This window comes from Cylas formicarius, unplaced genomic scaffold (assembly GCF_029955315.1).
Source record: "Cylas formicarius isolate icCylForm1 unplaced genomic scaffold, icCylForm1.1 PGA_scaffold_7__23_contigs__length_41026272, whole genome shotgun sequence".
NCBI lineage: Eukaryota > Metazoa > Arthropoda > Insecta > Coleoptera > Brentidae > Cylas > Cylas formicarius.
Genome location: NW_026844352.1, coordinates 5408500 through 5433419, shown reverse-complemented (window position 1 = coordinate 5433419; position 24920 = coordinate 5408500). Strand labels below are relative to the sequence as shown.

General features: G+C 34.1%; 1 protein-coding gene and 1 long non-coding RNA gene across 6 annotated transcripts; one reads left to right on the top strand and one right to left on the bottom strand.

The window, feature by feature from the left end:
* Window positions 1-4310: 4310 nt before the first annotated feature.
* On the bottom strand, window positions 4311-6317 carry LOC132704793 (uncharacterized). Its single transcript, XR_009619321.1, has 3 exons — window positions 5344-6317; window positions 4989-5295; window positions 4311-4909 (listed from the first exon to the last, which is right to left on the bottom strand). It is a non-coding gene; the product is annotated as an uncharacterized LOC132704793 (long non-coding RNA).
* A 153-nt stretch (window positions 6318-6470) lies between these two features.
* LOC132704791 (odorant receptor 22b-like) lies at window positions 6471-24542 on the top strand. 5 transcript variants are annotated; one of them, XM_060675042.1, is made up of 6 exons: window positions 6471-6556; window positions 12311-13079; window positions 17946-18045; window positions 20171-20263; window positions 21006-21161; window positions 23022-24540. In XM_060675042.1, the coding sequence occupies exons 2-6, from the start codon at window positions 12331-12333 to the stop codon at window positions 23073-23075; spliced, it is 1152 nt and encodes a 383-aa protein (XP_060531025.1). In that variant the 5' UTR covers window positions 6471-6556; window positions 12311-12330; the 3' UTR covers window positions 23076-24540. The 5 variants fall into 5 exon arrangements, with proteins under 5 accessions (XP_060531025.1, XP_060531026.1, XP_060531024.1 ...); XM_060675043.1 differs by having other exon boundaries at window positions 6527-6570; window positions 23022-24542; XM_060675041.1 differs by lacking the exon at window positions 6471-6556 and adding an exon at window positions 6577-6770 and having other exon boundaries at window positions 23022-24542.
* Window positions 24543-24920: the final 378 nt, after the last annotated feature.

Here is a 24920-nt window from a genome sequence, read left to right as displayed (position 1 = left end):
ATAAAATCATCGCCACAGAATCGCATATTATAACCTTTACAACATTGTTATAACTTATAACAGTGAAACAGGTTAGTTACATCTCCGATTCATTTGCTTGACGTCACTTTGCCCATTTGAAACTAGTATCGGGCATTATTTTCTAAAGGACCATAAAACCGTTTAAAATTACTCTCGAAAGACAAATATAAAAAAAAAGTAAAAAATAGTAGCTGACTGAGTTAATTCGAGATAACAAACAACAACAAATTATATTTTTTATTTTTTTATTATTATTTATTTTTATTATGAAAAAGAATAAAAACAGCAATTACAATAATAACACAATAGAAAATAAGTGTAAATTCTGGTTTAGGACTGCTTCAACTATTATAAGAAATTTGGTGCAAACATTTAAACAATGCCTATCGCCGGCTTTACTCCTGAATTAAAATATCCGGCGAAAATTTGAAAATGTTTCCGGGATAAAACTAAAATTTTGCACTTTTCGGACGAACTTTTGACCTGTTTTATTGTTTGATGACAGGTAGAAGTCGTTTTTAAATTTGCTGATTGTGATTATACCTCGTGGTGTCTGGCCAATTCAGAAACTCAAAAATGATTTCCAGATTTTTCTCTTTGCTAATTTATGTAGTTTTAATTTGTTAATTTTTCAAATTTATAGGACAGTCCGTCTCCGTAATAACATTCGTACCCGGCATGTTTCCAAATTTGTTCCACTTGCATCATAATTGCTTTGTTTTGCTGGACCTCGCAGTTTCTTTGCTCAGACATTTTATAATTCCTTATCTCTTAATAATTGCGGTTCCTTTTTTTCCCCCTACTTCTGGGGAACTTTATTTTAACAACTATTTGATTGCGGATTGGAACCCATCCCGAATGGAGAATCCCAAAAAAAAACCAAACCTTATACCAGGAAAATCCCTAGTTACCTTCCCTCTGCCGTTACACCGGAACGCTAACAAAAAGAATGGAATAAAGGTTTAAAAGCGCTCACGTTAGATGACGCTATTCAAAAATAACTATAATTAATACTACCTCATCTCATATTTCTCGTTCAGCAACTTGTTCTCTTCTGTTCTGCTTGCACTTGAAGATTTTGGCTTCGCAGACTTCTTTTTTTTTTTCGTGTTTTTATTTCGTCTTTTTTTTATCTCATTATGAAGTAGGATCGAAATAAACTCTTGACTCAAATGCTAATCAGTGGAGAGGGGTACTAAACAAAAAGAAAACAACGAGTGCCCAAGTTCGAAATTCATCATACCATGGAAATATAAAGAAACTACGACATTTTGTCAGAGAACGACAAAGACAATGCAAAATGCTTCTTGTCCAACCTCAGACAGATGAAACATCAGACATATAAATACAGATAACTTAGAAATAAATGACAATGTGGAGGAAGGTTTTGCTGCTAGTGCTATTTTCAAATAGAAAACTTTTAAATATAGAATAAAGTCAAGCTAGAAAGCTCACTTCTACTAGCATAACACCAACTGTACGTGGGTACAGCAGAGAAACCAGAGTGTTTGATATCAAACAAAGAAAAAATATGGTGCTACAGACTCTGTACAGTCCGATTGATTCTTTTTTTAACAGACTGACAGGAACAGAAAAAAAATTATACTATCAGAACATTAAATATGACGGCTAAATTAGGTAATAAATCAAACACCAGTAAAATACATTTTAACAATGACAACATGAAAACTTGACATGATATTACAGTATTTTTATTCATGATTGTTATACGTTATTAAACGCGCTTTAATTAAAGGTAAATATACATTTGACAGCTGAAGAGAGAGTAACCATAATTTTGAGGTATTATGCAGGAAACAGTGTCTGAAATATTTTCAGTTTATTTCCCTTCTAAAATTATACCCTATTAAACAAATTGACCTTAATAAATAACTGCAAATGTTCAGAAAGTGTCGATACTTTATCTCAGAAGCTATAGGGGATGGAGCCAAAAGTTAAATACAAAAGTTACTTGAGATATTAAAAACTTTTAATTTATTTTAATTTTGTATATACGGGTGTTTAATTTTTCGGCGGCGAATATCAACTTTCTTACTTTAAATGGAACACCTAGCATATTTTTGATTTCTATACAAAATTCTAGACATACTTTGTGTATAATGTCCTATACCTAAGCCTAACCGTTTTTGATATTTGAAACTACCTGTTTTTATAATCTTGTCATATTTAGAATTAAAAATTAAAGCAATTTTATATAGGCTTGTATATGTCTAAAATTTTTACTTTTTGAAATATTTCCTTTTACAAATAAGTAAGGTGGCTATGACGGCGTTTAAACAAAACGTGTTTTGTTGTTGATTGCCATCATAATTCAAATAATTTTTGACACGTTATTTATTTATTTATAGTTTATAAATTTAATTTACTCGCATTACTAGAGCAACAAGAATAACAATAAACATATGGAAGTGACAGGATCAGGAAGAACTTCTGTCAATGTATGGTGGGCCAGACTAATAGGTCCAGTATTTTTTTATCAGAATTTAAATTCCCAACGCTACCTAGAGCTTTTAAATATTATGCATCCCTTTGTTGAAAATCAAGTGCCTGAAAGTGAACGGCGGAATTTAATTTGGCATTAGGATCAGAAGTCAAGAAAATAGCACCTATAGAGCCTCGAATCAACTCCCCTAGATTTTTTCTATACGGTACATTTAAAGATTTAGTTTACAGACACAAACCGTCAACTGTCAGCCTTCTAACAATTGTCTTGTTCAAAAGCCGTCATAGCCACCTTACACTAACTGAACTTATATTGCGACAGCATATATTTAAACGGAAATATTTCAAAAAGTAAAAAGTTTAGGCATACACAACCTTATATAAAATTGCCTTAATTTTTAATGGAAAACATGACGAATATAAAAATAGGTAGCTCCATTAAAAAAAAAAGTTTTTTGGAGTTTTTTTCATCTTCGTCATTTTTCGCATAAAATATTAAAAATGTCAAAAACGGTTAGACTTAGTGATAGGAATTTTGTATAGAATTCAAAAATGATATGATATAATATACCAGCGATTCCATTTAAAATAAGAAAGTCGATATTCGCCCACGAAAAATGAAACACATAGTAAATTGAATGTTTGTAACATCATAATTAACTTTTGTATTTAACATTTGGCTCCATCATCTATAGTTTCTGGGATAAGGTAGTGTCTCAAGAGAAACGACCCACCCTATACATTCACACTCAACATCGAACCAAATGTTCAAAACTGTCAGTATAAGCCAAGATAATGAATATCGTTTTGTTCATACTCGAAGTTAATATCCTCAAAAAATAAATGTTATAGTGGGAATTTGCGGACATCATATAATTGGGCCATTTTTATGGACTATAACCTCACGGCGGAAACCTATTTGGATTTATTACAAAATCCAACTGAACCAGCACTAGAAGTTGTTCGCGGAGATCAGGAGATCTGGTACCAGATGGGTGGTTTTCCCAGCCATAATTGCCATTTAATAATAAAAATAATAATAATAATACATTTATTCTGCAATGTTCAATTTCAAAAGGAGATGAAAGCAATTAAAATTGTTCCAAGTTCAACCAGTATAAAATAATATATAGCAACTATTTTAAAATTATTAGTTCACATGAGATAACTATAGCAAAAAAAGAAAATGTGTACGTGTATATAAAAATTAAAAATTGGATAGAAAATTTTAGGACTGAACTTAATCGAAAATCACTTGCAATTTGCTTGTTGGCTGAACATTTCTTATCTTCTTTTTATTTTTGAAGTTTAATAGTGATAAGACTTTTAAAGAGAGAGGAACGGCATTGTAAAGTTTGTAAACGTTGTAGGAGAAGCTTCTTCGAAAAAGAGACGTCCTGTGTGGTGGTGGAGAGAGAAGACCCCTAAATCTAAGGTTCAATCTGTCCGATATGTTATTTTATTTGTCAAGTAAGGAGGACTGTTATTAAAAATAATGTTGTGAAAAAATACCAAGGAGTGTAATCTACTCATATTCTGCATATTCAACCACTTAGCATCCTGTAGTTTGTTAGTAGTTTTTTATATTTTCTTATACCATAAATTCCCCCCACCCCCTCCCTCAAATTTTTTTGTACTCTCTTAATTCTATATATGTCAGTTTTATCTAGGCATGGACCATATAAAATGTCACAATAGTTAAAGTAACTTAACACTAGAGAATCCGTTAATTTAATCTTTTGAACCTCAGAAAATAAATGGCGATGCGGATAAAGCAACTTTAAGTACAACCGATCCCTATTCTTTCCAAAGAGCATAACAGGTGATTTACTTGGATTAATTATCAATCCATGACGTGCTGAAGAATCTGTTAGTGCTTTTAAATCCGCATTGATCAATTTTTGAGCCGTACACCAAGTACTGGGGTCAAATGAATATAATACCTGGGTGTCATCAGCATAAAAATATGCCGTAACATTTTTGTTTGAACATAAATAATGTTTACTTTAAATAAAGGTGGCAATGTTTTGTGGCCCCATTTCCATTATAATTATAATTTATTTTTAATAAAAGACTTGAGGGTCAAATTTATAGCCCTTCCGGAGAAGAATCTTTAATATTTTTCGCAGACAGAGAAAGTCCATTTGGAATCCAACCATCCTTAGAGCCAGGATATTGCGTAAGTGTTGATGATGGACGGTTGTTTGAACATAAATAATGTTTATTTTAAATAAAGTTTCTATTTAGCAATGTTTTGTGGCCCCATTTCCATTATAACTATAATTTATTTTTGATAAAAGACTTGAGGGTCAAATTTACATCCCTTCCTTGAAGCTTCCTTACCTATTGCTTAAACAGTCCTTTAAATGAAATTCATGCCAAGAACGCCTTAAGGGATAAAGAGGTCTTAAGTATGAGTTTGATCCTAAAAAAAACATAATGATAAATGATATAGCTACATACACAGCTTAATTTGAATGTGCACGTCTTTATTGTAAACCAACCTTTATTTAATATGTCATTGTTTGTTTGATGTCAAATAGCATCATGGAAAATATTCGCTGGTGTTTGTTGTATTGACCTTTTGCAATTTGACATCATATCAATAACTGATTGGCTTCTTAAAATTTATTCAAACTCGGTACATGAATTAACCATACCGGCTACTTGAAAGGGGAGCCAATATTTGGGCACCTAAAAACTTACAGCAGAGGCAGATGGTTATCTGTGATCCCTTCATGTTAATAGAGGAGAAACCATAGTCATAACATCCGCTCGTCTCCAAGCCTCTTTTCCTGATTGATTTTGGGTCTAAAATCCATTTTTAACTGTGCCCCAGTGTTCGAATTACATCCTTACCTAATGACTGATAAGATGATCGCCCCCAATAACTGGTGTAATGGGAAATTGAAAATACATTTTCTAACGTTGACCAACAATTAAAATCCCTCGTTGAAAAACGTATACTTCTGCATGCTTCTCGAATTAGGGCAACCAGTTGCTTACACAAGCTATAGCTGGACGTGGTTCTCGCTAATGATGTTTTAACACAGATTTCTCCATCTGGTTTAAGAGTGATAAGCTGTGCAATAAGATCTGGAATATGAGTATAGGACCTGACTTAGGGGTAACAGGTCTAACAAAGTTAGACTCGTTTCGACTCTGATGTTTTCTACGTTTCTGGTCGAATGTCAACTTTCAAACGGAAAAGAATTTGCTCTTCATTTTCAGTATTGATGGTTTTGAGTTTTAGAAAAGCGGAACTAGATGGAAGTTGTTTGAAAGTTACCCTTTTGCCAGGAAGGTGCTAACTTGGTTTGATATATCAGGAGCGGGAAAGAGCTCACTAACACTTTTCTTATTGCTGTCGTTTGTTCGTTTTTGCTTACGTCAAATCTTGGTTTTTTGATCCTGATCCTTAATACTTGGTGCGCCACATTTTTTTCAGTCATTAGCAAGTTTTTTTCATTTTCACTATATCTCAGAAACTAAGCGAGATATGAGAAATGCGAAGAGACTGATTTTGTAGAGAATTAAATTTCCCACAACAAACGTCGCTACAGCTTTTTCATATTTTTAATAATTGCAAAGTTACACTGGAATACGCACACACGGGATATTCAAGTCGTTCTACCACGGTGTTAATGCCGCCAGTTTGTTCTGAAAATTGGCATTTACACTTAAAATAGCATAGTAAATGAATAAAAATAATAAAAAGCTCATCGCTCACGCTCAAAAAATATGCCTTAATCGTTCAAAAATGTCACTGTCTCTGCTGCTATTGGTTTTGTATTCGTTTATTCCTCAGCTCAGCTTGCGTTTTTACCTTCGCAAAGAGCCACTACGTTAATATCGTCGACAAAAGTTGGGCGCTTATTTGTTTTTATTCCACGCAATGCGGTAAAGTAGTCCCTTTCGATTCAGTAATTACAGGGCACGAAGAAAATATAGGGAAGTTACACTGAAGTTTAGTGGGCGTGTCAAAGCAGGTCGCTTATAAAAATCTTTGAACCAAATGAGTCAGCTTTAATAAGTTAGAATAGTTTTCGTGAGACAGCGGAGGAATATTGCCGTGAGTAAAGCCTAGTAAATATCATTGCTAATAAAGTATTAATAATTAGAACACATAACTGATAAACTAAAATAATGATACATGTTATTCAATGAATCGCCACGATTTGCTTTTGTCGCAAAATAGAATCCAAATGGAACTTCGGAAGTGGTTTTAAGAAAAAAGCCTTCATAAAGTATGTCGTATTTGAGATGAAGACGCCCCCATATGTTGGGTATGTAAATAAATACAGATTTTAAGTTTTGCGAATCCACAAATACAAAGAAAGAAAGAAAAATCTCTTGAATATGTAATTCATGTAATTTAAATTCCTTATTATTAGAAAACAATGTTTTTTAATAGGGAACTGATCAAATTTCATTTTTCATTTTATTATAAACTTTGAAAAAAAAAGTGCCTTGAGATTCGTATTGGTTTTCTGTGAAACCAGCAGTGTATACTAATGAATATTTATGAAATGTCAGCTCTCTTGAATAGTCATCCATTTATTCGAATATGTTTGTCAATTGTTTTAAGATTCTGTTTGAGTTCTGTTAGATTTCTTCCCTTTATGCGACGCTGTATCTCTTACAGTTTCCAATAGCCCCATGCACGTCATCTTATACTGTTAACAAAAAATTATTTAACCTAAATGGTTTATATTATTTCAATTTGCAGTTACTTATGGCTAGGAATTAAAATTTTGGCTATAATTACGTAGTAAACAAAGTATTGAAAAGTTGCTGTTATTAGTAGACTCTCACTTTTTGAAATTTGAAATTGTACTATTGGGGGTGGAAATGTAAATGTTTTATAGTAAATAATTACAAAAAGAAACATAAGATCCCTTCAAATACACCTATATCAAAGTTAAAGTCTGTTCATAGATATAATATATATAATATATCAGTATCACTATCGCCTATTTTAATTATTATTTGTTCTATATTATTTGCAATATGGATATACGATTGTTCTGCTTCTTCTATATGTTTAACATAATTTGCCCAACTTTGCGGAAGGATGTTAAAAACTTCGGTTTTATATAAGTTTGAGGACATTGGAGTTAACACGGGCAAAAACATTGTTACGACGAATGGCAGATTTCAGTTGGTGCCAAACATGTTCAATGGGATTAAATATACAATGGAAAACTGTATGCCCTAGATTTTTTTGCATAATTATCACAGACGTATTCCTTTTGTAGGCTCAAACTTTGTAGAACCTCAATTAATTGCTTTTTCGTATAACCTTCGTGAAAATAAATGTCGTTATTATACATGTAGTTTTGGATTGTTGCTTTTGTGTCACATGAGGAAGGGGTTTTAGTCAACTGTCTACTGTGATAAATTGCATTGTCCATTACAATTACGCTATTAGGAGGAATGTTTGGAATTACTTTGTTTTTAAACCAACTTTCAAATAAATCAGCGGTGGTGTCTTCATGGTAATCCAGAGAAGGATCTTTAATATTTTTCGCAGACAGAGAAAGTCCATTTGGAATCCAACCATCCTTAGAGCCAGCATGCAAAATAATTATTCTTTTACCTCTTTTTGATGGCGCGTTTGTTTTACATCAGTTATCAGTTGAGTGAACCCAACCCTTTTCCGGGGTATCATAAGTGTCGAAGCAGGTTTCATCCAAGTAAATAATTGGCCTTTGTTGTTCTCTGTAAATCCTATTTTTTTCTAGATATTCCAGTCGTCATTTCCGCATTCTAAAAGATTCCATTAAAACTAGCCTTTTGTCAATTTTTTAAATGAATGTGTTGAATACACTTCCATAAGGTAGTTCTGCCACATTTAACACCGGTTTCATCTTTTTCAAGCCTCCCAATTAAGATATCTAATGTAGGCAGCTTTGTTCCTCGTATAACTGGTAAATTTTACGCCGTATTATATCTTGATCACTCGAGAGAAATGGGATTATTCACAATTTTCCATACAGTTGATGTTGGAATTTTCGTCAATGTGGCCGTTTCTTGTAAAGATGCACACGATTCAATTCACGCTGTATTACACTCGAAATAAGAATGATTACTAATAAACTTGAACTAAGTAGTATACCAAACCAAAGAATATTAAACACAGGTAGGTATAAAATTATTTTCTATTACGGACCACAATTTTACCTGAATTTAAATTCCGAAACTTTAGGTAATAATCTTGTTGCATTGTATGTTAATGACCACCCTTGGATAAGGCCATTCAAAAGCAATTAGTCACTTTTTTATATCTATGAACAGACCACACCATGATTTATCAACTTTGATTAAATAAAGGAATAAAAATGAGATATATTTATACTAGTCTATTGTTTTCGCGAAATTTCATTATACCAAAGGTCCTACATTACAACAAATATACAAACTATCAACTTTAGTTGCTGAAAACAGTTTAAAAAGTTGCTACTAGTTACTCATCTTTAATTTTTTAGCAATTTTGTGGTAGGAATCTATTTTTTCCTTATTATACCTATATTATTGCCGATGAAGCCTTTCCTTCACAAACACACCTAATGAGGCCATATCCAGGAAGAAATTTAACTAATGAAAAGAAAATTTATAATTACCGTTGATATCGGAAAATGCATTCGGCATCTTGCAACAAAGATTTAAAATAATCTGCAGAAGATTTCAAGGAAAATTTAAAAATGCAATGATTATCACTTCTATCTGGTATTTTATACAATTTTATCAGATAACGTAATTCAAATTAAAAAAAATCCTAAAAACTTTACGTTTAATTTAGGTAGTGTAGGATATACGAAGTTTTCTCTTAAAATGAGCTCAGTAGTTGACATTCCATTAAGGAACACTCGTACGTTTTATAAAAACGTACCGAAATACATTTTTGCATTAAAATTATTACCTGAAACACTACCATTTACAAATTTGTTGATGAATCGAACTTGCTGACGTTTAGTCAATCATCCTGTTGGCTTTTTCAGAGCTTGACTGAAACTGACTCCCATTCTCTCTGTACCTGCTTATATATCGTTTGAGAAGGGCGGAGCTAAAACAGTGCATGAACATTTTCTCGGCTGACTGAATGTCATATTTGTGAGACGAGGTTGAGATTGTTTGGTTGCTTATCAGTTGGTTGGTAGAAGGATTCATTACAGGCAAGAACGTTAGCTTTGTTGAATAAAATTTAATATTTCGGAATGGCTGGTGATAATGGAGAACCTATAGCTGTTCCCGACGTTTTTGATCGTTATAAGAAAAATATGTTCCAGACAAGCATTTTTGAGTACGCTCCAGATAATAATATTCCTTAAATAATGTGTCAGGAATAGGAACTTTATTAAAGATGAATTCTACGGCTAAACTAACCATAATATCCTGTGGATCTAATGATATGGTCTTAAATTGTTCAATGCTCAAAAAATTTCTTTAAAAAACTGTTTTTTACAGAAAAGGACCTATATAGGTCAAATACTAGACGTACATAACTCACAACTGCTTAGCATAACTTACCACTGCTTACTATTGAATTTTATGTACTGAAAAATAATTATAGATATTGTGAAATATATCCCAACATTTTATTTATTCGATTGTAACACTTCAAAAGTTTTGTTTAACTTTTTTTTAACCTCCTTTTTTTCGACATTGATTTTGATTTTTTAGTTCGTTGAGTAATTCAAAAAAAATATTTAACTGCGTAATACATATACCTGCTTTTATTAAGTGTGTTCATTTGATTGATTATATATCCAGGTTTTAATTCACTCTGTTGATACAATATTGAATTCACTACAAACGCTTGTTTGATACTCAGTGGTCTATCTGCATCTTGTCCCTTTATTCCAATAATTTTGAGCGTGCGCTTCTGAAGCCGATCCAACGGATCAAACGCTGAACTATGGAGACCTCCCCAGTCATTCAAAAATGACCTCCTCAATCTGCACAAAGCGTTTTATTCTAAGGTATCCGTTCCTGTCATTAGAGATACCTCGGGAGAGGTCTCCTATAACCCGGACTTCATTTCAAATGAATTTGCTTTATATTTTGCTTGTGTCTTTGCTGATGAGCCAGCTAATCTACCGTCTCACTATGAGGGTCCTATGAATCTAGATTTATTAGAAGACATTCGCTTTGACCAAGAGGACGTGAGGACGTGAGTTAAAGGAAAAATCTGCTCCCCTACCTTTTTTTTTCTCAGTAAAATCTTAAAAGCGTGTGCCCCTGTGCTTGCAGAGCCTATTTATATTATTTTGAGAAAATCTTTGGACTCTGCCATACTCCCAACCCACTGGTTATCCGAAAATATAACACCGATTTATAAAAAGGGTGATAAGCTCGATGTTTCAAATTACCGCCATATCAGCCTAGTGTGTATTTTATGTAATATAAGGTTCTTGAACGCCTTACAGTAAATCAGCTGTTACCGTTTTTGATCGACTGCTGTTGTTCCCGGCAGATCTGTCCTATCAAATACATTGACATGCTTGAATCACTTTACATTATCTCTTGACTCAGGCGATCCGGTGGATATTATTTACCTCGACTTCAGCAAATTCTTCGACAAAGTGCCACGTCGACGCTTGTTATTCAAACTTGATACGGTCGGAGTGGGGGCAAACTGCTAGAGTGGATAGCGGCGTTCTTAAACCACCGGTCGTTCAGAGTTCGAATTGGTAACGCGTTTTCACTGCCACAAAACGTGCCTAGTGGTGTTCCTCAGGGATCGGTGCTGGGGCCAGTGCTATTCTTAGTGTACACCACGGACTTGCTCTCCAGCATTGATTCTCATGTGAGCGCTTATGCTGATGACACTAAATTATTTGAAAATCCTATTTCCAAGTGGTGTTCAACTTGGCTATTGCAGCTGAATGGTCAAAAGTGCTCTGTGCTTCATGTTGGCAAGAACAATCCTGGTTTGAATTATTATATCAATGGAAACTTTGTGTCAAGTGTCGATTCTCGATGGATCTAGGTGTGCGTGCCCCTTGTGGTCTTAAGCAATGATGAACGCCTACGTGGTCATCCATTTAAAACAAGAAAGGAACAACTCAGAACTTCACGTCGCCTGCATTTTATAAGTTACAGGATTTTCAATTATTGGAATAGTTTACCCCCAGATGTTGTGTGTGCGCCGAACTTGTCTGTATTTAAATGTCCCTTGGACAGTGTATTGTTTCACAGCAATAACTAAATATTTATTATATGTATTATGCTACTAACTATCAATGTGCCTAATAGGTTCTCCTCTGCACTTTATTCTTTGTAATAATAATAATAATAATAAAGATACATCAGCGGCGCGTTTTACAAGTTGTGACAGAGACGCCCTTTGTACCGAACGTTGCTTCGAGATCCGGCAGTGTAAGGAACGCGAGAAGACATGAGACAAATTCTGGCATCGCAAAAATCATTAAGCAGAAAAACTCTTCCCGACAGGTTGTTTTTTTAGAGTGTACCGGAATAGTTAAACAAGAAATGAGCAGAGCTCATAGAACATGAAATTCTTGCATGTAATCAATTATTTAATTAAAGTAAAGTATTTTTTTAGAAATGATTGGAGATTGTAAGAACAATTTTTATTTTACGAGAAATCAGTGGCGTACCATCAATGTCTGCCTCTTGATAAATAGTGTATGTGCGGCAAAATTTGTTTAATATATTAATATTATTACTAATTAATGACATTCACCCTTTATAAGAATGTACGGAATAGAACGCGAGCCAGTCCCAGTCAAGCTCCTAAGAAGCCAACAGGATGTTTGGCGAAACGTCAGAAAAATTACGTTAAACACTATTTTTTTTTCAGGCAAACTGACTGTTCGACCGATGCTGAACTTCTCGAAATACTGTATGATTTCGGCGGGTATATGGCGGTTGCCTCTGCCCACGGACAACCCCATTTTTAACAAAATTTATATCTTTTATTCGGCCGTGGTGAACATTTATTTCCCGCTGCTTGTAAGTTCCATGTGCATTCAGTTCGTGATAGTATTTATCGATGAAAATGCCGACAAAAGTTCGGGGAAATTGTTCAAGCACTTTTCTTACCTCATCACGCTGGCGTGCGTGGAAGTTACGACGATTCTCTGCCAAAGCGCAAGGGTCAAAGATATCGTACGTTACATAATGGAAGAAGAAGAGCGGATAATTCGATCGGAGGACGAAGAATTCTTGCAACATCACTATGAACAGTTGCACTATGCCAAAAAAGTGAACAAATACTTGTTTGCCGTGTCGTTTGGCGTAGCCGTTTCCATGGCCTTCGACAACCTGCATCGTAGGTTCCAGGTGGAAAAATTCAACAGAAATCACTACGAGCGCATGGTGAAACCGCTTCCTTACGAACTGTATTACTTTGAACTGGACCGGGAAAAGTACGACAAAGTTTTACTAGCGATAAGTTACGTTACCATCGTCGTCACTGGTTTTCTGGTTGCCTCGACTAAGATGATATTCATTTCTTGCATTATTTTCGTACAGTCAGCCCTCACGGGCCTGCAGATTAGGTTTAGGAAAGTAGCATTTTCAGAGGACTATCTAAAGAGACTTGCCTTCGAACATCAACGGATCGTAGCGTAAGTGATATTTGAATATCAATAAATTAAATAATAAGCTAATTTTAATTAAGTTTATTTTATTTTTATTATTTAATATTTGCAAATCTTCTGGGATTGAACTACCGGTTGGCAATCTTCTCTGCTTACATATAGTTTGAGGGGGCGAAATGCTGGTGAAAGGTAAAGACCTGAATTGCGGTTAACCCATTTTGTTCGAGTGGTGCGTTAATATGATTTTTTTTGTCACATCCAGGAAATATTTTTGCATATCCATTTCGAAATTTTATTATTATCACTACTAAAGGACATAAAACCGTAGAAATCGCTAATTTATGTGTAAAGGGAAGATCTCATATGATTTCAAAAGTTAACAAAAGCGGTACATAAATTTGTATCACATTTTCAAATAAATCCAAAATAGTAAAAAAAATATTTTGGATTTGTGTTGCCATTTTTGTTAAGTCTATACCAGTTAGATTACATCGTATAAAACATACATTGGAAGTACTATATTGATTATGCTTTATTTTTTGAAAATATTTACTGGTGCGTGAATGCACTACTGGTTTTATCTGTGAAACAAAACTTTGTTATTGCAAGTCTAGACAAGTCAGGGCATGTAGAATAAACATCCAACAATTAGCGTGTTCTTTAGTATTAATTTGTGCCTTGTGCAGTAAACGTTACAGTTCGTAAAATATGACATTTCCGAGGTATTTGACATAGAACAGAACATATTGACGCGGCCTATATTCTACCCGACGTGGATACCTTGACTGACGAAGAAGATATGAACGATAACATAAACCTACAAGAGTTTGGGGAACCAACTGATATAGTTGGAACTTTCGAGTTACATATACCGAATGATACAGCTGTCAACAATCCTGTAATTCATCAACTACTGAACCTGAATCGGACTCATCAGATGATGAAACACTGGAATTCAAGAGAAGTCGTATGCTTTCTGCAAACGACAGGCTTGCTTTTACTGTCAAATAGAAGATTGGTCAGATTGAGTACATTCACACACCTATATCCGAGGAATTTAGATCATGTGAGGAACTAAAAAATAGGCTTGCTGGAAAAACTCCGCTTGAAATATTTTTTACGTTTTTTGATGACGAAGTGATTGATTTCGGTAAAATATATGTATATATAAATGTTCAAGGGTAAAAACTGTAAATCATTTGGAAAAAAAGACCGCGGATCCTATCTTTCAGCATATCAATCTGAATCAAAAATTTCTATTGTCCGTTGGCACTACAATTCAGTTGTAACTGTGGCAAGTAATGTTTCTAGTGTAGATCCTGTCCAAAATGTAAAACACTATAATAGACAAGAATGTAAACATGTAAATATATCCCAAACTTATGTAATTGCCCAATACAATAGATATATGACAACGGAATTGCTAATTACAGGTGCCAGGTATTTGGAAAAAAATGGTGGTGGCCTTTATTTTGTAACTCACTGGATAATAAATTGGTTAAGGCTTTCGCGGCCCGTTGATAAGCTATTATCTTGATTCGGGTTTAAAGGCCGTCGTCGGTTGGAATTACTTCCTAACGTTTCGCTAGCACGAGTGGCGAGCTTCTTCAGAGGTCCTTCCATCTCCGATGTTGGACGTAGACTGGGAGTCTATATAATATTGTCAACGAACAAAAGATTTCCCAGTTAGATTTTAAATCTTACATTGCCTTGCGACTTTTAAAAACTGATAAAACAACATAGATGAAGTGCGTTATGATAATCAAGGTCACCTCAAGATTGTTCATGCTAATAAAGCTCGAAGGAGATGTAGAATCTGCCACAGCCACACAATTTACGTTTGTAATAAGTGTAATGTACATTTACATACTTCATGCTTTGTAAAATATCACCAAAAATGAAACCAGGTGTTACGAGAGGCGCGCACAATAAACTAATATGCGTTTTTTTTGTATCAAATCAGGTTCTATTTGGAAAACTTTTAGTTGTTTTCTGTCGAATTTAAACTTTCTTTGGTATATTTATGTATAAATTATATGTTACATCTTATGTGCCTCAAAACATTATTTAATGTTTTTTCCCAGTGGTTCGTTTACGCACCAGTATTTTTTTGTATGTTTCGAGTTTTTATTTATTTTTTCACACATGTCATGTATTCTTAAGTGCAACAAAATAAATAGTTGCAGAGCAAAAAAGTATTTTTTTATTTTTTTTATGCTTGGGACAATATGGGCGAAGGTTGTTTGGTTGCTTATAGATTTCTATCTATCTCAGATTTGAAAGGCAGCGACCTTTGTAATTTGGGATAACGTATTCGATGACCGTTGGTCAGATAAAATGCCTCAGAATGACCACGACCAAAACACAATCGCGAACGTTTTGCCCTGTTATGCAAAAAACTTGGACTTCTAAAATCAATAATATTCGAGATATTTGCAAATGAACTTTTTTCTAAATAAGAAAACCTGCGGTCAACGCATACAAAACTGAATACAAAAAAACTGTAGCAATAGTACAAGTGTCATCTTACTTTACAGTATAACGGGTTTTTATTATTATTATTTTTTCAAAAATAACAAAAATTTTGTGGCTTGGTAGGATTTTGCAAAATGTAAAACAGCAATAAGATGCGTCGTTTCGTTAAGATTCTTGCCAGAAATTGGTTTAACAATGAGCCACAAAGGCACTAGAGATGTGAAAGGTAGACTAATGGTTGTGGATGGTCTTCCTCTTAGATTTTTTTTAAATATTTATTGCCTGGTATCCATTTGCGAAATTATATTCTTTAACTAAGCCTATAAACGGGTCATTCTTTTGTAATTGAATCGATCTATTGCAATATTTTTTCAATATTTACTTTTTTAAAATTTGCATTCTATATCCCTGAAATCCGAATCTTTCGGTAAAAAGTTGTGTCCCGAGATTAGAAAATTTGAATATTTCTGTTTTGACCCTCAACACAGAATAAGATGTTTCGCTTCTGAGAAATGTATATTTGACTGTACTTACTCGGCCAGAATAAAGAGTCATTAATTAGTGACCAGATCACCCGTTTATCTATTTTTTTCATATAATTTGTTGGCTGGTAGCTTTTTGGATAACACACAAAACAGCTCAGACAACATCGTCCAACTATTGGTCAGCGACAACGAAAGTTGTCCAGAAGTCCAGTCGCTTGCTTGAGTTGATGATATAAAATTCTCAAGAAGTGTACACATTAGTAGTATCTTTCCTAAGTTCTACATCCCCCGTCTCCCGGGGGAGATTTTGAGATTGCAAATTTACAAATTCCCAACCAACCCCAAAAAAACAAAAAAAAAATAGTTTGATCAGTCTACGAGAGATGTCGCGCATTAATAAGTCAGGTTTTGATCACCAGATGTCACCCTTAATGGGGGTAGGGGGTAGTTTTTGTGTTTGTGCTTTTTTAACAATTTTTTTCCGCTCCCTGTACTGTCGCGGAGCGAGATTTTTACGTCACCGAGGTCGCTCATAATTCATGTGAATAAAACAACCAGACGTTCTTAATGTTTTGCGATAGCAATGACGGGATCCCCGTGCCGAATATGTTTCTTATCTCTGGATGCTACTCGCGGTTTGTTTGCTTATTCGCAGATTAAATAGAAAGCTGCAGCGCAAAAGACGTCTAATGGCACTTATATCGGACAAATTGTGTTATTAAACATGCAATATATACAAAACCCCATCAGGACAGACAAATATTAATAAATATAGGCGCACGATATGCATACATTAAACACAAACATTATATAAAAGTATACCGTACCATATTATTTTTCCAAAAGAAATATCTGTTTCGTATGTGGTCGGATGGGTCAGTGATGTTCCCGATGTCCTTTGAACTATGCCAACTTTCGATGGCCCAAAGTTAGCGTGTAATCTGATCCTGGTATAAGATGTTGTTTGTCATCCGCGTAAGACAACGCCCCTTATTTGTCAGTTCGACGTACATATCAAGTAAATGTGAGCGAAACGACGACATTTGCCGCAAGATTAGCGTGCCTTCCTCGTCGACAGTGCACTTATAGTCGTCGAGACTAAGTTCGCGCTGACTAACCGAGTCAGAAACGTCCTTCATTTTGCCAAGAACGGACTTGCTTGCAGGAATGCCGTGTTGGTTGTTCTACGAGTAATTAAACGTATCGAATCTGTCCAAATTTTCTTTCATATCTCTGCAGAAATTTTCGCAAAAAAATTGGACAACGAGGTTGTCTGTATCGGTGTAGAGTAAGACAACTTTGTCGCCGTCCTTGGCTTTAAGATAGTCGTAAAAAAAGTTGTATATGAGAGTCTCTCGCTCCGCGACATAAACGCCGCCAGCCGGGCACAAACACAAAAACTACCCCCTACCCCTATTAAAGGTGACATCTGGTGATCAAAGCCTGAGCTTTTAATGTGCGACATCTCTCGTAGACTGGTCAAACAATTTTTTTTTGTTTTTTTGGGTTGGTAAATTTGCGATCTCAAAATCTCCCCCGGGATGTAGAACACAGGAAAAGATACTTCTCACATTTGTTTTCATGAGTCGCTTATTCATTTTCGTGGAAGACAGAAAACCCACAAATATGCTGATGGGGCTACACGTGGAATATACAAATATATGCACTCAGAGAAAAAGGCACTGTTGCTTGATTCTTGAACTGGACATTATTTAATTGGATAATTATTACTTTCTTAATATCACACCGAAATGGAAATCTATAAGTAACCGAACAATCTTAACCCGTCTCAGTTAAGCTCTGAAGAAGCCAACAGGATGATTTTTCGAAACGTCAGCACACTTTGATTTATAAACAACTGACGCAGCAGAAGTTTTGTAAATATTATAACAGCGGCCTGTGGAAGTTTTCTCGAAAAATTATTTATTTCCAGTTTCGCTGACAAGTTAAACGAGGCCATGAAGTTCTTGATTTTGTTAGAATATCTACTGAATTCGATGAATATTGCCGCAGTGTCTATTCAATTTATATCGGTAAGTTTAACTAGTAAGTTTGAATAGTTTTGATAATGTAAGCGTATCGCGAGGAAATATTTTTACTGGGCCGCAGAAAGAACTAATCTAATGTAAAAAAAAGGAGATAACATCGAAGCATTGCAAGAACGAAGAATGAATGGAGAATGAAAGAAAATCTAACTGGCAACAGTGCTTGGCTTATCATTTGGAATAGTGCAATGGAGCAAAACTAAGCACTTTTAACTAAGTTTGGATTCCACCATCCTATTAGTGGACCCGAGAGAACCAACGTCACGAGGGTGGTAGACGATTAGTAGACGTACAGTAGATAAATAGCTAAACTAACTAGTGGCAAATCTTCGAAGCTACTTCTACAGGAAATCTAAGGATTCAGAACTTCATAGTAACTCCACTCCAATACGACTAAAAGAAGAACAGGTCCGGGTTCACCATAAGACGAACATCGGAAAGATACAAAACTGGAGAGAAAAACAACTGCACGAGAGACACCAAAACGGGATTACGCTAGTATCTGGACAGATGTTTCCCGAAATAGAAGATTTCTTACTTGCAATTCAGGATCAGGTAATACCAATTCGCAACTGTTTGAAATATATAGCCAAAGACGCGACAGCTTTTGCAAAAAGAAAGCGTCATATGCTATAATTACAGTCCAGAGCCCATGCTAGAAAATAACAACTTTACTGGGAGCGCACCGTCGTAACCGATCAAACTGTAAACAGTCCTGATATATGCTTAGTCGATAGTGGAGATAAGACAACAACACTTATAGAGGTAGTGATTCCAAACACTAACAACTTGACTGAGAAACCCGCTGAGAAGATTGCAAAGTATAGAGAGTTAGAACAACTTCTGTTATACCAAAGAACTTGCTGAAGGATATTAAAGAACTTGGACGAACATCTATTCACGAAAATGCATAACAGTAATAATAATAATAATAATAATACTGGGGAATCAATACAACACATCATGGGAGGGTGTAGCGCACTAACAGATGATGCTTATTTAGGAAGGTACAATCATACATCAGCAACTGGGCTTCAAGTGGCAACTTTTGTCCAAAGATACGCCTTTTTACAAATAACCATTTTACAAATACGAACCAAAATACCACGATCGCTCACATCAGATCAGATATTCTCCTCATTAATAAATAGGAAAAAAAGCTGAGAAAATTCGAAAATATGAATACCTGGTTATCCAGCTAAAACAACTACAAAAAATTTCAAGAAGAGCGACGTAGTGCGATAGGAGGAAGTAATACCTGCAAAGCAAAGAAATCGGAGATCGATAATAATAATAATATTGCCGCAGCTTCTATTCGATTTATATCGATAAGATTGAACCTGCACAGAATTGGACTTTGAAGCACCAGATAGGTGCAGAAAGTGCGACAAAAACCAAGAAACCATAGGGCATATATTATCTAGGTATGAAAACCAGGAGATAAGAGAGATAATATATATATAGAGAGAAATAAATATATAAAACCGCACAACAAAGTTGGAAACTATTGGGATAAAACCCTCATGACAGACCTAACAGTAAGACAGAACAGGCTAGATATTATAATAAATAACTCTAATATTGAAAACAAATATAATGAAAACTAAACAAATATAGAGGGAGAATATTAAAAGAGCTGTGGAATCTCTAAGAAGTCGAGATCATTCCGGTTGTTTTGTCATGTATGGGGTTGCTTCCCAAGAAACCGATCTCTCAAGGACATTTATATTGCACAGTCAACATATCGAACGATGCAAAAATCTATAGTCGTGGATGCCACGAACATCGTAATCGTAATCGTACTCTACCCCTCTCTAATCATTATTTACGTTTTTAATATTGACGCACTGTTCTCTCTTTCTGATAATTAATTTTTTAGTAAATTAAAAACTTTATCTCTGAAGCCGTATTTTTGTAATTTCTCAACATAGTATGGCAAACTATGTCGAATGTCTTGGACAAATACACAAAAAGGCACCTATGTGTGTTCAAAAATGTAATTATATCCACTATCCACTAATTCAATTACTAATATCACTTTCGTTGTTGTTGTTGAAGTCCACTATTTGAGCAATATTATCGCTCAGAATAATTGAACATTTATTTTTTTTAGATGGATCTTGAATTTACCCCGATTTTTTATTTCTGCTATCTATGTGTTCAGACCTTCACGTTGGGTTGGATGGCAAACGAAATAAAAATTCAGGTACGTAAACTAGAACTATTTTCCTTATTAATTGAATCATTTTAAAACTTACTCTCATTTATTTGACATAAACCATTCCTTTATAAAACTTCGAAGCTCTTACTTTTAAGTCATTTATCTATTTTTAATTTTAAAATTGTTTTTCCACGTCCACAGATATATGTTTTATATTTTTTGTTAAATGCACTCTTTTAACAAACAACCTCTCTGTACTTAACTATTTCTAAAAAAAATATATATCGTTCTATCCACTTGTAGGCAGATTGCTGACTTGACAACAATGGATACTGTCAGCTTTGTTGTGTTTCAAAAAATTAGCACTGGGTAGGATATCATCCATCATTTGATGAAAAAGTAATAGTAAGATATAAATTTCAATTTAAAAGGTTATCTAGCTACTGAAACTAACCGTCTCAGTTAGCATGAAATTAATTAATTAAATTAATTAATTGATAATTAACTATTATTATTTTATTGTTTTTATGCGAAGGTGTCTGTTGTCCAATTATGAGAAATTGAATTATTGTTTTGTTTTTAGTATATTTTCGCAAGTAATTTACTTTTTGTAACAAATCGTGCAATTTATATTTGAAATAACTTAATAATTTAATATTAATAAGTGATTTTTGACATCTTGTATTGTTTGTTCTCACTGATGATGAAAAAATTAAAATTCTAATTCTAAAATCTTAGAAATTTCGAGTAAAGAAGCAACAGTTCAAACAAAATTATCATTTTAAAGAGTTTAACTCTGGCTGATGCTTTGTATGCCACCCAATGGTACGATCAGCGCATAGAAGTGAGGAAGCTTTTGCTTACAATGATAACGCGAGCACAGAAACCACTGGTGTTGACAAATGGTCCTTTCGACGCCATGACTACAGAATCGACTTTAAGGGTACGTTCACAATTCGTTTTCTGAATAAGCGTTAAGTAATGGACCACCGAAAGAATTTATTGGCGTGACGTCATTTTTGGTTATTATCTATCTCAACTGACAGAGACAACTTTTTTTTCAAAAATAGTTGTCATTTTTCTATAGTAATGATGATAATAATAATAATAGCCTTTATTAAATTACTACGAAAGAATATATCACAATAGAAGTAACACAGATGGTGACGTCTAGCAGGGCTACTCCACCTAGCCACTAATACAATATAGTACATCCTCTACACAACAAATAATAAACTAATATTAAAATGATATGGTATAAACGTGGAGAAACGAATCATGATCACAGAAAAAAGAAATTAAAGTAGTTAAAAAAATATATTGCTTGGGCTGAGTTGAGCAAAGCAGAAAATATTAAAAGCTTTTTTTAGTTCATTTTAAAAAACGCAGTTTTTTGATAATCACAATGTTGAATATTCCGAATTTAACAAAAACAAAAAACCTAACAAATATAAATGGCAGCCCTTAAATTCACTTCAAAAGAAGATGAATATCAATATTTTATATTACTAAAAAAAGGGGAAAAACAAATTGGAAAAAGCATGGATACTATTCAAAAATGATTAAAAGAAAAACAAAAAACAATTTAAACCTCTCCTTAATCCAAACAACTCTTTTAATTTCTTTTTGGATGTAGAAGTTGATGAAGAAGCAATAACATCTATTAGAAGTGAGTTTTTTAATAGAATTTGAAAAGCAACAGTACTATGCTTGGAAACATACTATTGGTTACTGCAATTTTATTCACTAAAGTAGACAGATGTAAAAAATACCTTCCAGACTTCGTTATATAATCAAATTTACACAAACCATAGATGTATCTCAGGCGGACATGCTGCTGCATTGATCTTTCCGACTTAGAAGCTGGCTAGTATAGAACGTCCTCCCGATAGAGAAAGTATGAGAGAGTGACACAATTTGAGTTTAATCACAGTAGATAAGTAGTCTCCATATATTAAGGGAGTCAATTAAACATTTTATGAACTAAAAAGTGGAGATTATCATTACAATATGAAGGGGGAAATGTAAAAAATTGGCTTAAAAATCAGCTGGCACTAAATCTTCCTCCGAAAAGTTTCATAGGGGATATTCCAAGCAAATCATGGACAAAGCAGAGATTGATTAGATGGTTAAAAGAAAAGAACATTGACTTCCCACATAAAGGATGAAATATAGAGTATTTTAGAAAAAAATTGTAACAATGAAAAAAGAATTCCACATGGACAAATATGTGAAACCTTTGGGCAATAAAATACTAAGACTTCCTCCAATGCTATTGAAATGGTATGGTACAAGCCTTATGAATAAAGCAAGGATTAAATAATTTATGTTAGTAAAGCAAAGTTTTATGATCTTCTTTACAAGAAAATTTTATCTTGTGACGTTACAAGATCGTTTTGGACCAATTCTGTTGGTGTTTTCGAGATCTTTCAAAACTGGTTCGGTTTTGAAAAACTTGTCATTTTCTACAAACTACAGCACTTTTTGCAGGGAAAATGGCAATTTTAGGTTAGCTTTCGTCAGCGCTGTACGCATCACTGTATACGTCGAGGTTAGGAATCATTGGTAAAATATAAATAATATAAGACATACGTTTTTTGAAACCAGCTTGATGTCATTCCAAAAAAGTAATACGCCAAAGCTTTAAGTGGAAAAAATTTATTGTTTAGTTAACAAGCTTATTAAAGAATCAAAACTTTGACACATTGTATCCCCACAAAAAAAAAGCATTTTAGGCCACTTGTTTGTAGAAACTTTTTATCTTTTAAGTAACACCAAGTATAAAACTGATTTTTGATTTCAGATACTTAAAGCATCTTATTCGTATATTTCGTTGATGTTAAATAACTATCAATGAAAACTCAGCTAGTCGAAAGATATTTTTTAATTGCTCCTACCACCTGCGAAAGCACAAGGCCATAATTAGTCCGAAAAAAATATACCCATTAACTCGAGTGCTTTTGTTTTATTGAAATAGGCACGAGCAAAAAGGTAAGTACAAATTTATATTTAATACAAAACAAAGGCTAAACCGGACTATTAGACGTATATAAAGAGTATCTAAATAGTGTGTCTAGTATATCTCGATAAACGTTCTAGGTAAGGTGCCCTCTAGTGACAGATTTCTGAAACACTTGCATTTCGTAACGATGTTTTACTAAATCGGAGCTGTGTGTAAAATACCAGCCTATTCCGTTGAGAATCAAGCCAACTGCGTTAAAAATAAAATTAAAAAAAACGAATTTTGACAAGATTTGTAATTTTTGTTACATGATCTACTACCATCATTTTACCACGTAAAATCTTTTTTCCAAGTTTCCGAACACTCTGTATAGATTCGCAATTCTACCATGACGTTCCATAACCGTACTTAGGTACTTCTTGCATACAAATGCTGAAATTATGCTGATTTATTTAATAAATTTGATTGGATAAACTGTAATAAAAGCAATGGTTCTTTCCGCTTTACAGCATGCTGGTCTTAAAGTCATTCCGAAGTCAAAACCATAAAAGGTTGTAAATACGGTATATCGTTTGGAGAACTCTACTTCCAACAGTTATCCGGCATCAAAAACCTACCTACAGAAAAAAAACATTTTTTTCGAAATTATAACCAAACAAACTTTGAAAACATAGATTATAAATCAGTTTACATAAGATTTTGTATGGCATTCCTAGGAAAATATTTTAGAGACATTATATTAAACCGTTAAATTGGAAACCAGTCTAAGCTTTCTAATGTGTTTCTAACTTAGGAGATCATCTAATCTAATGGGCAAATTCAACTTGAAATCGAGCTACCTCAAGCAGGGACTCTTTTAGGAAGATTAATAAAAAGTCCACTAATATGAATGAATATAACAGTTTAATCAAAGAAAATTTACCTGCCCTTAAAATACAACAGTTCCCACGGCACAGTTCTTGTCTGCTAACACCTTAAATGCGGCCCTGGCTTGTGCTTCAGGTGCTGAAAATAATTGTCCCTTTCTTTACAATAGGCGTGTCTTAAATTCATTCAAGTCACCAGCTTGTCTCCTTATGTCCAGATACTTTTTTATTGTGTTTATTACTTCTCGTTCCTTGTCCATTCTTTCTAGTACTGGGTTACCTCTTTCAGTGACCATAACTCGTAGAGGAAGTACGTAATGTATCAGAAATCTGACTACTAATTAGGCTCCAATTGTGGTTTTAAAAAAGCTGGGAAATTTTGATGAAAGTATGTCTTGTTTTTCTATTATATACAGTTAATCTGTTGTCATTGCTGATCAATTATAGTTCTCAAAAATGGAGAAACTCATCTTACTGATCTCTCCTGGCAGTTTTAGATGCCCCGTCTATCATGAATTTGGCTTTACTATTGTTCGTTTTTAGGTTATATTATTCAATGGCCTGATTTATTTGGTCAGACTGTCAGATTCTAGTGTTGTCTGTATACAGATAGTTTCATGGTTAATTTTTCCAAGTAACTTTCACAGGCCACTGTAATAACTTTTTATAAAACTTCTGGATTCCTCCTGCTTCGGTTTTTGTTTAGTCGAACTTGCTCACGTTTAGTCAATCATCCAGTTGGCTTCTTCAGAGCTTGACTGACACTGGCTCGCATTTTACTCTGTACCTGCTTATATATTGTTTGAGGGGCATAAATACCGTCTCAGATGACTGATTCCCATATTGGTGACAGGTAGAAACCTGAGTCTCCTTA

Excerpts from the sequence above, each read along its gene's own strand:
- LOC132704791 (XM_060675041.1), top strand. Across the intron at positions 13,080-17,945 it reads GAACATCAACGGATCGTAGC|TTTCGCTGACAAGTTAAACG; the intron begins GTAAGTGATATT and ends ATTTATTTCCAG. Across the intron at positions 21,162-23,021 it reads CTACAGAATCGACTTTAAGG|ATACTTAAAGCATCTTATTC; the intron begins GTACGTTCACAA and ends TTTTGATTTCAG.